The 18,350-nt window shown below is 43.3% G+C and overlaps 1 protein-coding gene across 3 annotated transcripts in view; it reads right to left on the bottom strand.

Annotated features, from left to right (window-relative positions):
• The window catches only part of LOC141110711 (carnitine O-palmitoyltransferase 1, liver isoform-like), a 196,610-nt gene that overhangs the window by 113,099 nt on the left and 65,161 nt on the right, over nucleotides 1-18,350 (bottom strand). For all 3 annotated transcript variants that reach the window (XM_073602241.1, XM_073602239.1, XM_073602242.1), the window contains exons 5-7: nucleotides 15,871-15,972; nucleotides 5,753-5,890; nucleotides 5,511-5,588 (exon numbers count right to left, since the gene is read on the bottom strand). In XM_073602241.1, the coding sequence (XP_073458342.1) occupies nucleotides 5,511-5,588; nucleotides 5,753-5,890; nucleotides 15,871-15,972 (318 nt within the window). The remainder of the gene's footprint in view (nucleotides 1-5,510; nucleotides 5,589-5,752; nucleotides 5,891-15,870; nucleotides 15,973-18,350) is intronic.

Genomic DNA, 18,350 nt, shown 5'->3' with positions numbered 1-18,350 from the left:
ATGCAATTCATCTTTAAATGCCAACATGGGATCTTTATTCAGAACATGGTAAGTGTCTCGATCTGATAGTAAACAACACATTTCACCTTGATAATATTCTTTACTAATAACTAACCCACCCCCCTTATCCGCGGGGTGGGTCACAATGTCCTTACGTTCCATTAAAGACTTTATGCCATGCTTGATAAATAGTGGATCGGATATTCTTTTAACATGTAATTTCTCTAAATCATTGGATACCATGTTCTTAAAAACTTCTAGATGTTTTTATCTGAATTGTAGGGATTAAAAGTGGACCTATTTCGTAAAGTAGAGTGATTCTGTACAGAAAGTCTCGATCCCTGAGAGGGATGAGATAAAAAGTATTTTTTCATATTGAGAGTTCTAATATATTTTTGAATACTAACATAGGTATCAAATTTGTTAAGATTTTTAATTGGTGTGAATTTCAAACCTCGGTCAAGAACTTTCATTTCGTCATCATTAAGCGTGACATGACTAAGGTTATAAATCCCTATACCTGATGTGGTTTGGACCTTTTGTATTCTCCTTCCTCTCTTTGTTTTCGCTTTCGGGGAGGACCGGGATTTGGGGGTGTGTATGGTGCAGGCTGTCTCCAAGGTTCCCCTTGGTAAGGTTGATGTTGCGGGGGGGGGGGGGGTATCTCTGTTCCCCCCGTTGACCTAAAAAATCATTATTCTCATGTGAGGTATAATCAGTGAGTGGTGCAAACCTATTATGTGTAGGAATAGGTCTGTCATGAGAGGGGTAAGGACTACCTCTTTCAAAATTATCCCTTCTTTCATAAGATTGGTGCCCCCTTTGATAGGATGAAGAATCATAATAATGGGTACCCCGGGGAAAATTCACCTATTGAATATGTGACCTAGAACCTCCTCCTCTGCCTTTTCCTCTAGTATTTTTTCCCCTTTTGTTGTTAAATTTCCTATACATGTTATTATTAGAATGGGGTGGGGGCTCATTGGGGCGGGGGTGGTCATACTCATAGACAGGATTGGCTCTGGGGGTGTCTATATGGGCTACTCTCGCTTCATCTTCTATGTCAGGTGGGCACCAGGAATTCCTTTTAAGTTGTCTGGATTTCTGTCTAACCAGGAATTATTTTTGGTACGATAGGGAATTTTATTTACAAACTAGGGGTGTGGCCATGGGGGCTTGCTTCGCTCCCAGTGTGGCTAATATTTTTATGGCCCACTGGGAGGAAGAAGCAGTATTCCTTCATCGCCCCCCAGAGCTGGTATGTTATCGGAGATTTATAGACGACCTTATCTTAATCTGGAATGGCGAAAGATCTAAATTGGACCACTTTGTTGAATCTCTGAATAACAATTTAAAAAACAGATCTTTGACATGGACTATTAGCTCTGAAAAAGTTGTATTCTTGGACCTAACTATAAGTATCATTAATGATCATTTTACTCTTACCAATTATTTTAAGCCCACGGATCGTAACTCTTATATTCCCCTGGGGAGTTGTCATCACAGTTCTTGGTTGTGCAACATCCCCAGGGGACAATATATAAGGTTACACCGTAATTGTACTACCGTGGAAGATTTTATTAGTCAATCTCAAGTCCTCGCCTCCAGGTTCGAACAAAAAAGTTATGATCGAGTTGCCCTTGATGAAGAGGTGACAAAAGTCATATCACTGCATAGAAAGGAGTTAATTTCCAATTCCACTAAGGTTCCTACTGGAGAGAACCACAATTTCAAAATGGTATTGGATTATAATATACAATATCGTAAATTTGAGAGGATTATACAAAAAAATTGGTCAATTCTGAAGCAGGATAAGGTTCTAGGCCCTGTATTACCAGACCGGCCTCAATTTATCTACAAGAAAGCCCCTACACTAAGGGACCATTTAGCCCCTGGTGTCCTAAATCTGCCAGTTCCCACCTCTGACAGGCTTTTTTCCTTTTTGGGAGGTTTTTATGCGTGTGGAAGATGTGTCCCGTGCAGGCATTCCAAAGGAAATATTAAAAAAATAAAAAAATTTCTAGCCTCAGCCACTAACAAAGAGTATAACATTAAGCAATTAATCACCTGCGACACTGTAGGTGTTGTCTATATGCTGGAGTGCGACTGTGGGCTCCAGTATATTGGTAGAACTTCAAGACCCCTACATGTTAGATTGGCTGAACATGTCAACAATATTAAAAAAGGCCTCAAGACCCACAATGTGTCCAGACATTTCAAAGCATTCCATCAACAGAATCCCAAAAGTTTGAAATTCTGGGGTATCAAAAGGGTTATGAAGCACTGGAGGGGGGGGAATTTTATCAGACAATTAAGTAAAAGAGAGTCTTATTGGATATATGAAACGAGAGTACTTTGCCCTGAGGGGTTAAATGTAGAGTTTGATAGTAATTTTTTTATCTCTGACCGTTAAGGTATTTTATCTATGGTTTTCTATGTACTATACGGCAATATTTTTATTGCCCAGGTATTGTAATCATGTATTGTTAGGATTTTATATTGGAGTAATCGATGGCCGCGGATGATGGACGCACAGAAGTATTTATTCTCCCATTTTATAATAATAAAAATAAATAGTTTTAAAAATGATTGTTTTTGATAAAAATATTTTTTAAAACAAATGAGTTTTTATTAAAAAGGGGAATTTCCTCATATATTTTCTTATTATTGTATTCTAATTTTGTATACTGCATTAGTTCCTGTGGAATGATGCATTTTTGTTAGATGAGTGCACATAGATTTGGTTCCGTTTGTCCTGTATGTTTCACAAGGGGACACTTCCGGAATCGTCTTTCTGTTCTGGTGTGCGCCGTCTTTGGTTTGTTTACCATTTCTATGGTTACTCACCTTGTATAAAGCGCGGATGCCCACGTAGTCTCTCTATCTGCTGAAGAAGTCCCCGCCCACTGGGACACAACGCGTCCAGAACGAGACGTCGTGACGTCACCCGCGGCCACCGCGCATGCTCCATCTAGCCTGTGAATCGTGTATCGCTGTTGTACTTGCACTTGTGAAGTGCTCGTTTTGTAAGTGCAATCATTTATCTTCTTTTAATAAACCTTACTATACGGAGAGCACTATTTTTGTCCCTCTTCTGTGTTCCATATATTTTCGAGATTATCCTGATCCTCATTAACCTGCTTTGTGACGGAAATTCTGTTTGCTGATTTGGAGTGCATCATCTCTCTATGACCCTTATGGGAATGCCTATCTGACCCTCTGTAATTAAAGGGTCCTGGTTGTCAGGTGAGAGGCCATTCTTAACATCGGTGGAGGGCACATCAATCAGTCACTTTTACTGGCATGTTGTGACATCACGCTTGAATGGTGGAATCTCACAGGAGTATTTTATGGACTCTTTTGTTATTGCTCTCTGATATTTGGATGATTATACTATACTATCGTCCTAAGGATATTCTTTTGTTGTCCCTGCATGGAGTTGTATTACTACTAGTTTATATTGTCCCTTTATGCACTAAGGGAGGTGTATGGTGCGTGCGTGGGTGTTAGCGGTACTGGCACTGAACTGATGCTGCCTGGGGTGACGCAGACCCTATCTGACCCTAAAACATAACTTATATCACCGCCGGGCGATCAGGGGGGTAAACCTTTCTTAGGTAATAAACGGCGGGTGACCCAACACTATAAAAAATAAACTAACCATCGTCACCCGTAACAGTTATACGGTGATCACTGGTAAAAGGGTTAACTAGGAGGCAATCAAGGGGTTAAAACCTTTATTAGGTAGTATATGGGGGTCCCTGACGCTATAAAACGCTGATGGTGAACCTATATATTTACCTCCCTAACTAGCGTCACCAGTGACACTAATACAGCGATCAGAAAACCGATCGCTTAGTGACACTGGCGACGGTGGGGGGTGAATCAAGGGGTTAAAACTTTATTAGTGGGGATTAGGGGGGTATCCTAGACCTAAAGGGGGCTAACACTAACTGCCCTACCACTTCTAACTGTCACAAACTGACACCAATGGAGTAATCAGAAAAAAAAAAACCTGCTATTGGTGCTACTGTGACAGGAGGGGGGGGGGGGGGGGTGATCGGGCGGTGATCGGGGGTGAAAAATGTGCCTAGTGTGTTTTACTGTAATGTGTTGTGTTGTGCACTTACTCAGATGTCTTCTCTCCTTGGCGCCGGAACGGAAGATACCGACCCGAGGAGAGATGACATCACTTCCTCTGCCGCTGTTTACTATACAGCAGCAGAGGAAGATTCTCATTCGTTGGGAGCGATTGCGAGGGGGTGGCCACGAATGAGTGGTCTCTCCCTCAGCCTGGATCGCTCCCCTAACGAAGCCGACCATCTCAGGCACCGGGGGGGGGGCGCGATGCCAGGTACGTGATTTCGGCAAATGGTTAAACCCTTGGTTCATCTTTTTCTGCATGCCTCTCATGGCTTCTGGAACCCCAGCTATATCCAAGCTGAGCAGGTAGAGTACCAATTACACTCTCAGCCACTGTGGATCTCCCCGCAGTTTTATTTTTTGGAAAGCTGCCATTTTAGCCTCAGTTTGATTTGCAGTTGCCATGGTCCCCTACAAGTGATCAATTATGACACCAGCTATTTGATGACAGTTTTGTTAAGCACACAAGCAACTGTGACAGTTATGATTCACCGAATAGCTTGAATTTAGGAAACAGGTTAAACAAAAAAAGAGCGACAATTTTGAAAAAAAACACAGTATTTTGTACTTTTTGCTATAATAAAGATCCCCCTTTTTTTTTTTTTTTTTTTTTTTTTTTTTAGAAAGCTAAATTTTTTCCTCAGTTTAGGTCGATATGCATTCTTCTACATATTTTTCGTAAAAAAAAAAAAAATTGCAATAAGCATATATTGATTGGTTTGCGCAAAAGTTATAGCGTCTACAAAATAGGAGATAGATTTATAGCATTTTTATTATTTTTTTTTTTACTAGCAATGGCGGTGATCTGCGATTTTTATTGTGACTGCGACATTATGGCGGACACATTGGATAACTTTGACACGTTTTTGGGACCACTGGCATTAATACAGCGATCAATGCTATAAAAATGCATTGATTACTGTAAAAATTTCACTGGCCGTAAAGGGGTTAACACTAGGGGGTGATCTAGGGGTTAACTGTGTTACCTGGGAGGTGATTCTAACTGAAGGGAGAAGGGATTGACTAGAGGAAGTGACGGATCGTGGTTCCTAGCTAATACGAACACACGATCTGTCACTCCTGTCAGAACAGGGAAGTGTGTGTTTACACACACTCGTCCGTGTTCTGTGTCTCCTGCTCATGATCGCTCGTGGCCGGCGGTCATCGTGACTGTCGGCCACGAGCATTGGCACCCACGCGCCTGCTATACAGACCCCGCAAGCTGACTTATAGCTACGACAGCTTGCGCAGGGGAGCCAACCTGCCGCAGTATAAATGCGGCGGCTGGATGGGAAGCGGCTAGAAAAAAAACTCTGCAAATAAAACCGCTTATTTTGAGGTTTTCGTTTATTGACTTTCATACTTACCATTGCGTAATAGTTGCTGTTAACCATAATTGGGCTTCTTCCACGTAAATAAATATATTCTTCCCACCAATCACTAACCTGAAAAAAAAAACTACTTTCTTTAGAACTCTTAACACTATTTTATGTAAGATTAAATTAAGACAAGTATGTAATCTAGAAATACACTAAGAAAAACTGTTATCTTAGAAAATAAACAGCAGTGTACTTTTAGCATTTTTTAATCTAAAGATTAGTGTTCTTACATAGTTCGATGCCCACCAGGATTTCAGTTTCAGGTACCACTGCAGCTTGGGGGCCAGCTTCACTTCAAAATCCTTGGCCAATGCCGTCATACGCTTGAATTCCTCATCATTCATCAGAGGTCTCACAGATTCCAAATACTTAATAAAATAACAAAGTTATAGGATATAAGGTTTTGTCAACAGGATTCATGAGCAAAAATAAAATAAGACAACATATGACAATTATCTCTGGAGTTTGCTCAGCAAATACTGTAGTCAAGGTTGCTTTTCCTTTTTTTTTCCATTTAGCAGAATGTTCATATTCATCCTCCAATGTTGCCAGTAAAACAATAAAATCAACAGTATATATATGTATATATATATATATATATATATATATATATATATATATATATATATATATATATATATATATATATATATATATGCAACAAATTAACAAACATACATACATGTAAATAACAGTGCAACAAGTAGTCCTAAAAGGCAATGATTGCTACAATCAGATAAAGAAGTGAAGTTCAGTCCAAACCAAAAAAAAAAAAAAAGACGCTTATAGTGATGCAGCAGTTCATTGCGCTAGTAATTAAAGCGTAAGTAAACCCATCCTTAGAACTGTTTCATTTCTGGCACATGCCAGAAATGTAACACTCCCATTGGTTGTGCTCTCAACCAAACTGTCAAACCATCCAATGGCTGGTGTCGTAACTGATCACATGTGCAGCATCATGGCAGTTGTAGATTAACTGTTTCCCGCCCGCCGTACGCCCAATGACGTCCTCGGTTTTGAACGGGGATATCTGAATGACGCCTGTAGCTACAGGCGTCATTCAGATATTGTCTTTTAGAGCCGGCGAATCTGTGCACCATAAGAATGATCATAGCGACTGTTCTGCCGCTTGATCGTTCTTACGGGAGGCGAAAGGGGACGTCCCCCCCTCCCGCCGCCCTCCGGTGCTTCGACCGACACACCACTACGTTCAGTGAGTCAGACACAGGATCCGCCAGCCCCGGATGTTTGGAATAGGAGATTTCCGCCAGACCAGATGGTCGCCGGCGTCTCTATGATCGTTTGGAGGCCGGGCGTGAAGTTATGATGTCACGCCCGGCCTATGTGTTTAAAACAAAACGGCGCCGCTTCGGCTGGAAAGAGGTGATTTTTTTTTTTATTTCAGGCTCCCAAGCCTAGAGGTGAGATGTGGGGTCCTATTGACCCCCTATCTCACTGTAAAGAGCACCTGTCATGCCATATTTCTATTACAAGGGATGTTTACATTCCTTGTTGTAGAAATAAAAGTGATCAAAAAAAATTTGGGGGGAAAAAAAAAAAAAAAAAAGTGTCACGCTAAAATAAAGTAAAATTAACAATAAAAAAAAAAAAAAAAAAAAAAAATTTAAAGCGCCCCTGTCCCCGTGAGCTTGCACGCAGAAGCGAACACATACGCAAGTCCCGCCACACATATGAAAACAGTGTTCAAACCACACATGTGAAGTATCGCCACGAAAGTTAGAGCGAGAGCAATAATTTTGGTCCTAGACCTCCTCTGTTTCTCAAAACATGTAACCAGTAAAAATTTTTAAAACGCCGCCTAAGGGGATTTTTAAGTAGCGAAGTTTGGCGCCATTCCACGAGCATGTGCACTTTTGAAGCGTGACATGTTAGATATCTATTTACTCGGCATAACTTCATCTTTCACATTATGCAAAAACAGTGGGCTAACTTTACTGTTTTTTTTTTTTTTTAAGCACAAACGCACTCGAAAAATTGCTGCGCGAATACCGTGCGAAATAAAAAGTTGCAATGACCGCCATTGTATTCTCTAGGGTCTTTGCTAAAACATATATAATGTTTGGGGGTTCTATGTCATTTTCTAGCAAAAAAAATGATGATTTTTACATGTAGGAGAGAAATGTCAGAATTGGCCTGGTAGGCAAGTGGTTAAACAGAGGCAAAGATGGCAGCTTCCTTGGCTGAAAATGATAGGGGTGTTTGTTTACACTTTAAACAAAACGCTGTGATCTTCCACCTCCGTGTTGAAAAATAAAACGTGCTCATAAATAATCCTCCACTGGTGAATGGAATGGATGGCAGCTCACCTTATACTTAGACCCCTGTTTCACCACTGGGTCAAAGTAAGCAGTCCCCTAAAGGGGGTAAAATCAGATGAATGCTTCTGCTCCGCTCTTTACTCTCCAACACCTCCTGTCAGTAATAAAAGGCACTCAGCTGTGCCGGCATAATAAACAGATAAACTCCCAACGTGCTTCAGCATAGATGGTGGTGACCACAGGATTATAACCGAGGGTCTGGCTCTTATTACCAAATGCATGTTGTCCTGGGTATGGAGTTCATCAGTGGGTGATGAAGTCCATACCCAGGACGACACGTGTCTGACTTTACCTCCTTTAGGGAACTACTTACTTGGACCCACTAGTAAAACAGGGGTTCAAGTATACGGTGAGCTGCCATCCATTCACCGGTGGAGGATTATTTATGAGCACATTTTATTTTTCAACATGGAGGTGGAAGATCACAGCATTTTTTTTAATTACTAGCAAAATGGACTTTCAACAATGAAAGTCATGTGCTTCTTTTTTTTTTTTGGTTTGCTCTGACTGTAGCAATCATTGTCTTTTAGGACTTCTTGTTGCACTGTTATTCACATTTACTTAAAGCGGAGTTCCACCTGTTTTTGTGTTTATTAAAAGTCAACAGCTTAAAAAAAAAAAAAAAAAAAAAAATAGGATTTTTTACTTATCGTAAAATCCATTTCCCTGAAGTTCATTGACAGACACATCCTTCATAACAATAGGGTTATATCGCCTCTATTAGGAGTAGGACTAGGCAGAAAAAAAGCAAACGAGCACCTGACTACGCCTATGGGCCGTCCTTCAGTCAGTATATAACCCCCGCCCTGCTCTAGGTATTCAGTTTAGTAGCAAGCATTAATAGAAGTATCGAAAGAACTCCACAGAGAGGTGGGTGCTGTGTCTGTCAATGAACTTCAGAGAAATGGATTTTACGGTAAGTAAAAAATCCTATTTTCTCATTTGTTCATTGACAGACACAGCCTTTATAACGATAGGGACGTCCCAAAGCAGTGCCAACATGAGGAGTGGGAAAACGAAAAATCCCAAGGCTAATAAAAGAGCCAACTAGGTAACAGGAACTTTATCCAGGACAAGCTGGAACCCAACCTGAACAATACCCTTTCAAGAGGGCATAGACCCCTCTAACCAGCAGCCTGCAAAAAAACCTTGCGGCCAAAAGAGGCATCCGCAGATGCCAACTCATTCACTTCGTAGACTTGTGAACCAGTACACCGACGACCAGTGGTTGCCTTGGCAACTTGCACAACGGATGCATGATGACAGAAGGCCCAAGAAGCACTAAGCGCCCGGGAAAAAAAGCACAATAACAGGAAAGGAGGCACCCGATCCCTGACAGAACAGCCCCCCCACCCAGAGAAGGGTTGTAGACAAAACCAGAACGCCCCTTTCTTGGCCCGTCTGCAAATACCCCTTCAGGGCAGATAAGGTAAATTCCTCGGAAAGTGCTGACTAGGGACACAGGAAAGACAATACAATGTCCTTATTCAAATAAAAATCCAAGGACGGAACTCAAAGCACCACCTTAACCTGACTAAGGTGAATGACAAGATAACGCCCCCTTTTTTACACTCTGTGAGCGGAGGTGTTAGCCCCAGGAGATTACCCTCCAAGCCAGAGAAAGTAATGGAATCTCCTGAATATCTTGAAAAAGAGATCGAGAGACTTCTGGAGAACTGACATTACCAAGTTCAGGCCCCACAGCGGTGAAGAACCGTACTGGTGGAAACAGACGTCTAACCCCTGGAAAAGGGTACGCACCAGCAAGTGCGGGACAAGGAGAGGCTGAAAAAGATCACTCAGGCTGACACCTGAGCCTTGATGGTACTCAAGGCCCATTTCCTCTATCCCCCCCAACAACTGTGTTGGAAACCACAGCACCTGGCTCATCACAGCCAGGCTGTTGAAGACCAGAGCCTTTAAAAACAGGATGGAAGAAAGGTCCATGAGACCGTAGGTCCTTCCTGAAAGGCAGTCGCCCAGAAAAACGTTGGCGACCGGGCGCACCCTGTCGACGTACCCAGACCACCGGCACCCATCCGGATCCAATAGGATCACCGAAATCACCGCTGCCGTGATCCTGCCAAAAAAAAAAGGCCACAGCAAAGGCTGGAAATAAGGAAAGGCATAGAGTAAACGTGGGTCACCAAATAGGCGACCCCTCACAGGAGACACAACCGTGGCCCCCCACAGGAGACACAAACCGTGGCCCCTCACAGGGACACAAACCCTCACAGGGGGCACAGACTGGGGATCCTCACCGGAGACGCAAACCGTGGCCCCCCACAGGAGACGCAAACCGTGGCCCCCCCACAGGAGACACAAAACCGTGGCCCACCCACAGGAGACACAAAACCGTGGCCCCCCCACAGAAGACACAAAACCGTGGCCCCCCCACAGGAGACACAAAACCGTGGCCCCCCCACAGGAGACACAAAACCGTGGCCCCCCCACAGGAGACACAAAACCGTGGCCCCCCCACAGGAGACACAAAACCGTGGCCCCCCCACAGGAGACACAAAACCGTGGCCCCCCCCCACAGGAGACACAAAACCGTGGCCCCCCCCCCACAGGAGACACAAAACCGTGGCCCCCCCCACAGGAGACACAAAACCGTGGCCCCCCCACAGGAGACACAAAACCGTGGCCCCCCCCACAGGAGACACAAAACCGTGGCCCCCCCACAGGAGACACAAAACCGTGGCCCCCCACAGGAGACACAAAACCGTGGCCCCCCACAGGAGACACAAAACCGTGGCCACCCACAGGAGACACAAAACCGTGGACCCTCACCTAAGGGGCAAAGACCTCCACAGCACCACCCCTCAGAAAGGGGGGAGGCTGTGGCCTAAAATTTTTAGCCACCCGCCGCGAGCACGCGGCCCGCAGGGGGAACGCGGTAGGCCGCAAAAGCTAAATTTCTGGACGCGGCAGGCTGCAAAAGCGGGGGACAGGGCCGACTCTTTGCCATGGCGATAGCTCAGCCAGTAGGCCGCAAAGCTGCGGCCTAAATTTTTGCCCACCAGCCGTGAGTGGGGCCCAGTTGGTGGGCCGCAAAGCCGCGGCCTAAATTAGCCCCAGGACCTCCGAACACTCTCCTTACAGGCCTCACCCCAGATACCCTCCCAATCTAAAAACCCGAAGGTGGAAAACAGGGCCGTTGTCCAAAAAAGCCCCTAGGCCAGAAGCCTGGACCTCACCCGGGTAAGGGGGGTGGGGGTGGAGGAGAACCCCGGAGGGACCGACCACTCCAGGGAGTACCCACGCCCCTACCTCTTCAGGGAAGAAGAGGCGGGGGCCCTTTACTTACTGCTCCAGCGAAGTGCGCGGTTAACACTCCCAGACAGATCCTCCTCGTTTGGGGGGGTGGAGGAGAACCCCAGAGGGACCGACCAACCCAGGGAGTAACCGTGCCTCCACCTCTCCAGGGGAGGAGAAGTGGGGGGCCCCTTATGTACTGCTCCAGCGAAGTGCGCGGGTAACACTCCCAGACAGATCCATCTCCCGCCTAGACAGAGTGGCTGTCGGCCATGGCACTGATCCAGACAGCAGTAGCCCAGTCACATGTGTCCCTGCGAGACTCAATCTCCCGGCCGCCCTGATCCAGAATGGGCTTGTGGCGACTGACCCAGCGCAGAGCTAAGGTCCGCGCGCGCTCGATGGCCAGGCTGGGGAGACTACCAGGATCTATACTATCCAGCCTGTCACCCAGCCCAGCAGTTTATTGCAGATCATCACAGAAAAAAAGAGAAATAAAAGAAATAAAACAAAAATCCAAAAGAACCACAGGTCCCAACAGGGAGCCAGGTCCTTGCTCCTGACTAGGCAGAAAAAAAACTGAATACCTAGAGCAGGGCGGGGGTTATATACTGACTGAAGGATGGCCCATGGGCCGTAGCCAGGTGCTCATCAGGAGTCCTACTCCTAACAGAGGCGATATAACCCTATTGTTATGAAGGCTGTGTCTGTCACTAAACGAATGAGAAAGTGTAGCTGCAGACTTAATAAACAAACACACTTACCTGTCCCACGGTTCAGCGATGCGGCCACCCGAACCCTCGCTCCTCTCCGCAGTGCCTACATCACGACTGTGGGCACCTGGCTGTGACAGCTTTCGGCTTCATAGCCGGGTGCGCACTGCACAAATGCGCAAGTCGCGCTGCGCATGCTGAGTGGCCGGGCAATCTACTGGGACCTGTGATGTGTCCCAGAAGATTGCTGGGAGGGAGGGGGAGTCGCCTAGGTGGCCCGAAGCTGAAGTGGGAGCTGGGTACCTGTGAAAACTAAGTACCCGAACCTCCCCCCCAAAAAAAGGGGGGTCAGGCTTCCTTAGAGCAGAAGTTCCACTTTTGGGTGGAACTCCACTTTAAGTGTTTGTTAATTTGTTGCAAGTTGCGCTGCACCATATATACACTGTTGATTTTATATTGAAGTGAGTGAAAACACTTTTGAGTGTTAAGCAGCAACTGGAGTATTTCAGATAGTTACTTTTGTTTTATATATAATTTTTGAGACAATATTATTCATTTATTTGTGCTGATTGAGGTAAAGCTTTATTTAGTAAAACAATAAAGCCCAAGTAAGGGAACACATAAGTGTGGCTACAAATAATTAGGGCTGAAAAAACTAATCGATTAATCGACAACTAATCGATTATGAAATTAATTTGTTGTTTTTTTTAATTAAAAAATTTGATCTCCGAGTCTGATAATATTCACCAGATTCACCCTTTAATAGTATATACAGTATATCTCTCCTCTAATAGTATATACAGTATATCTCCTCTAGTAGTATATACAGTATATCTCTTCTGTCTGTTATTCTCAGAGTGGATTAGATATTTTGCTCTCTAAATATATAGTTGGTTATTTATATTTACCACTGCATAGGGATATTTAGGAATAAATTGCCTTTTTTTAAAAATTTACATATTAAACTAAATTATACACCACACTTTTTTTTTAAGGTTATTAACCGATTAATCAAAACAATAAATCGGCCAACTAATCGATTATGAAAATAACCGTTAGTTGCAGCCCTACAAATAATACAAATAGACACTGCAGTCTATGAAAAGAATATATGAAATGATAGTCGTACAAAGGACAGCCAATAGCAAAACCAGGATGATCTTAAATCAGATTATATGCATCCTGTTCAGGCAGTGTTTGGTTCTGCTTGAAAGTACTTCACAAAACAATATTACACCATTTAGAAAAGCAGTAAAAGTGGTTTTGTTTCTCTGTATTCCTATAATTTCATTATGCACTCCCTTACATTATACTGACACTGTCAGGTAAGATCATGTGTTAAAATGGTATATTTAGCTTGGCATAGCCACTATGATGTATTACAAGGTTTAAGGTCTTGCATTATTACTGTGGTCATTAGGCTATTACTTAATATTGTATTTAAAGATTAAATCCCCCCAATCCCTAGCCCTTAAATACATAGATCTGACTTCACCCTCCAGCAGGTTCATACTTACTTCCTCCTACAGCTGTGGCCCAAAACAAAGTTACATAGTCTGGTTGAATAAAGACACATGGCCATCTAGTTCAACCAATAAAAAGGGAAAAAAATATATACAATCCTATATATACACGCACACAATTCTATACCCACAGTTGATCCAGAGAAAGGCAAAAAAAACAAACAAAAAAATGAAAAATAAAACAAAACTCAGCAATTGCTTTTTAAAAAGCAATCCACTCTGAACAGAATTAGCTCTTAAGGGAGCCTATTCATTTTCAAATTTCTTACTGTGAAGAAGCCTTTCCATATTTGGAGATGAAATCTCTTTTCCTCCAAGTGTAAAGAGTACCCCCTTGCCCTCTGTGATGACCTTAAAGCGAATAACTCAACACTAGTTCATTATATAGACCACTTAAAAACTCTAATGCAAGGCTGCTCACCAACATCCAGACTTAAATAGGAGGTTGCTCTTACTATATGGTGACCTCACATTCAAGTCTTTAGGATGTTTATGCACAAGCCGCGAAGTTCTAAATTTGTTCTACCTGTGCTGCAAACATCGTGGGAGGCCCAATCCATCAGATGAGGTAAGTATGCAACTACTCCATGTGGGACTCAGGTCTATGTATTGAAGAGGCTAGGGATGGGAGCTGAACAACTTTTCATGTGTAAATGTACACATGTATTTTAAATCAGTATTTGTGCAATATTGTATTTAAGAATGGAAGAAAACCCTAGCCATAACTATTTTAAGTACACACCTTTTTTTTTTTTTAAAAAAAACAGGTTGGGCAGGATTGAAAGGAGGAAGGAACATTTTTAATAATATTCATAGTTGGACTTTTCTTCCACTTTAAATCAGCATTTCATTCATGTATATCTATCACTAGGTTTATTCTGACAACAGTATTGTGAAACAAAAGCCTAAGAGAGGAAAGGAGGCGACAGACCGATAACAGAGTCAACACACATGGACACATCCCCATCAACATATGAGAAGCAAATAATAATATATATATATATATATATATATATATATATATATATATATATATATATATATATATATATATATATATATATATATATATACATATACATACATACATACATACATACACACATACATACACACATACATACACACACACACACACACACACACACACACACTCACAATAAAAATTAAATGCAAAAAAACAGTTAAAAGAGAAGTGTGGGAATATAAAAAAAAAATAAATCATACTCAAAGACATGGATGAGCTACTTTGGGGTGGAGGAACTTGACTGGCCTGCACAGAGTCCTGACCTCAACCCAATAGAACACCTTTGGGATGAATTACAGCGGAGACTGTGAGTCTGTGAGTCCACATTCTTCTAGTCCACATCAGTGCCTGACCTCACAAATGCTCTTCTGGAAGAATGGTCCAACATTGCCATAGACACACTCCTAAACCTTGTGGACGGCCTTCCCAGAAGAGTTGAAGCTGTTATAGCTGCAAAGGATGGGCCAACTCAATATTGAACCCTACGAACTAAGACTGGGATGCCATTAAAGTTCATGTGCGTGTAAAAGCAGGCGTCCCAATACTTTTGGTAATATATGCCAGGACACAAGCTTACATACTGTTGACATTTTGAAATTAATGGAATTCCGGCACCAACAAAAATTCAGTAAAATAGTAGTAGACTTTATTCTTCATCTAACAAGACATAATAGAATCTATCATGAACAAAAATGTACATGATGCATTATTTTATGTCTTGATGGATGAAGAATAAAGTCTACTAGTATTTTACTGCATTTTTGTTGGTGTCGGACATCTATTCATTTCATTATGTGATGTGTACGCCTGCTTTACTCCTCCTCCTGGAGCTGGCAGAAACTGTTATTTTATGAATTGGAGCTATGGCATCACAGATATTTCTTACAATTGATCTAAATGGTGAGGTTTATATCTAACTTTATTAGACATTTATAGGTTTACATAGGTGATACTACTGAATGCGTTTTTCAATTTGCAAGTTCAGCTTTAAGTATAGTTAGTGTTTGACTGAACTTCCACTTTAAGAACAGCTTGGAAAAAAATAAATGTTTACACTTCAATGGGTCATTGCATGAAGGCAACTTGCACGAGACTTGGTAATTACTGGCTTTCATAAAGTGGAACACACCAAGTTAACAACCAGCGCCCTATAGCCCTGAGAGGATGGGATGTGCCTCATAAAATCGCCATGCTTGAAAGGTGAGCAAAGAACCTTCCAAACTCTGAGGCAGAGCTGGAACTGTTTAGCATGAAGGCAGAGGCTTTAATGATAGCCATGGCAGAGGAAAGTTCCAACTGACAAGACATTCCACTAAAATGCATTCTTTGGCATTCAACTACTGAATTAGACTTTTTAGCAGTACTTAGCTTTTGATTGAGGTTTTAGGACACTATACAGTCATTCTCCTTTGATATTCTAAAAAAGTTAAATGTCCCAACAAAAAGACAATTCTTAAAAAGGTATGCATATAGTAGGGAGATACCAACCCTTTGCATTGTATCCCCAACTGCTGGTACAGGAAGGCGAGGGAGCGATGCTTGGTAGCTGTACAACATGGGCTTACGACCAGAGAATATCTTCACCAAAGTCTAAATAGATAAAAGAGAACAAATAAGCACAGTAATAAAATAGCATTCACACACAACATTGCTTAGAAAGGAGTTTTTCACTTACATAAAGGAAGAGTATGATCCTCCACTTGTGGGTGAATGCTTCACATAGGAGGGTCATTCTAAGCTGTCCAAGACAATCAGCTCTAAGGTGGCTTTGCAAAAGCAGCTTCAAAGCTACTGGAGCAACCTGACCTGCTCAGTTTAAAGGGGTTGTAAAGGTAAGTGTTTTTTTTTTTTTTTTGACCTTAATGCATCCTATGCATTAAGGTGAAAAAACACCTGTCAGTGACCGCCCCCCCCCCCCCCCCTTTTACTTACCTGAACCCTCGAACTGACGAGCCTTCTCCCTGCTAGGGGGTTGAGTGGATAGATTGATAGCAGCGCAGCCATTGGCTCCCGCTGCTGTCAATCAAATCCAATGACGCGTCCGCCGAGGGGCGGGGCCAAGTCCTACTGGACTCAGGAGCGCGCCCGCAAGGTAACCCCCCTGGGGGAGCGCTTCTCCCAGGGGTTTATCTGATGTGGGGAGGAGCCGAGACAGCTGCCGAGGGACCCCAGAAGACCAGGATCGGGGCCACTGTGTGCAAAACGAGCTGAACAGTGGAGGTAAGTATGACATTTTTTTTTTTTTTTTTTTTTTAATAAATAACAAACACTTTAAAACTGGAGCTGCATTGCTCTGAAAATGGCATATAGCACTATATGTAAATTAGAATGATGTGAAGTATAATAAAAAAAGTGGTAGATTTTAGACAAGACTTCATTCTCTGATCATCTACCAATCCATCTAGTTATTTATTCTTTATCCACATATCTCCAATCTGCGTACTAGATTTAACATTCTTTACTTCTATTTGCATGAATCCAAACACTGCGCTGTATATTCTATACCAGCGGTGGCTCGTCCATAAGGGGCACTGCCCCCTAATCTACATGCAGAGCTCTGGATGGATGGATTTCAATGGGGTTTTTTTTTTGTTTTTGAAGCACATGATTAATGCCTGAGGCTCTAACTGGCTTCAAAAAGGAATGGGCTCGGAGGGAAGAGCACTGCGCCCTGAGCCTACCTAGTTGTGTGACAGTAGCGAATTAATATTCGCTATCGTCTTCCTGATTCTCCTCCCAGCTAATCTGGAAGCGGGTCCGAAGATCTGATTGGCCGGGGAGTCTTAAGACTCCCCGGCCAATCGGGTCTCAGGACCCACTTCCTGTTTGGCCAGGAGAAGCAACAGCCCGGCTCTTCCCTTGGCAAGCTGGAGCGAGGAGCAGCAGTCCTACCCCGCATCCTCATCATCTGCCTCCTAAGGTAAGGAGGCCTCTGAATGCTGCCTTCCTGTCCTTCTCCCAGACAGGAAGGCAGATGTTTAGTAACGCTCCCAAGTAAATGTTGGGAAATTGCAGTGTCAGCCCTGCTGCTACTGATGTATGTTAGGTATGGAGTCGAGTAATGATACAAATGTTTCCTCATTGGGCTGTGGGACACACCCCAGACCCACAGGACACCGAAATTTTGTTGAAATAACCTGGACAGTCTAGCAAAACCCAGGATATTGGGAGGTGCAGTAATGCTGGTGTCATAAGGTAACTAGTGGATCTTACTTAGGAATATATGAATGAGGCACATCAGAGAGAGAAAGCAGGAAGTTTGGATCACATAACATGTCATTATAGGACCTGTGTGGAATTTGGTGGGATCAATAATCCAATAATATTGAACTGTCCCCTGCCCACAGCACCCCTGAAAGCTTTATATTCACTTGATTCAACAAGATATTGCTTGAAATCTTTTAAGGCAGTGGTCATCAACCCTGTCCTCAGGGCCCACTAACAGGCCAGGTTTGCAAGATGACTGAAATACATCACAGGTGATATAATTTGCTGCTCAGTGATTGCAGTATTCTAGTCTGCATCTCCCCAAGGTAATACATAAAACCTCGCCTGTTAGTGGGCCCTGAGGACAGGGTTGATGACCACTGTTTTAAGGACATGACATGCATGTGTATAACACAATTAGACCCCTTTCACACTGGAGCATTTTGCAGGCACTATAGCATTAAAAATAGCGCCTGCAAACCGCCCTAAAACAGCTGCTCCATGCACTCTAGTGTGAAAGCCCGAGGGCTTTCACACTGGAGCGGTGCGCTGGCAGGGCGCCAGAAAAAGTCCTGCCAGCAGCTTCTTTGGAGCAGTAAACTCACCGCTCCTCCACCGCTGCTCCCCACTGCAATCAATGCGGCAGCGCTGCGATACTGCCAGCAAAACGCGGCTCCAGAGGGCGTTTTGCGGGCGGATTTAACCACTTTTCGGCCACTAGTGGGGGGTTAAAACCGCCTTGCTAACGGGCGAATAGCGCC

The sequence above is a fragment of the Aquarana catesbeiana genome, linkage group LG10, assembly GCF_042186555.1.
Source record: "Aquarana catesbeiana isolate 2022-GZ linkage group LG10, ASM4218655v1, whole genome shotgun sequence".
Taxonomy (NCBI): domain Eukaryota; kingdom Metazoa; phylum Chordata; class Amphibia; order Anura; family Ranidae; genus Aquarana; species Aquarana catesbeiana.
This window is presented reverse-complemented; position numbering and strand designations above follow the sequence as displayed.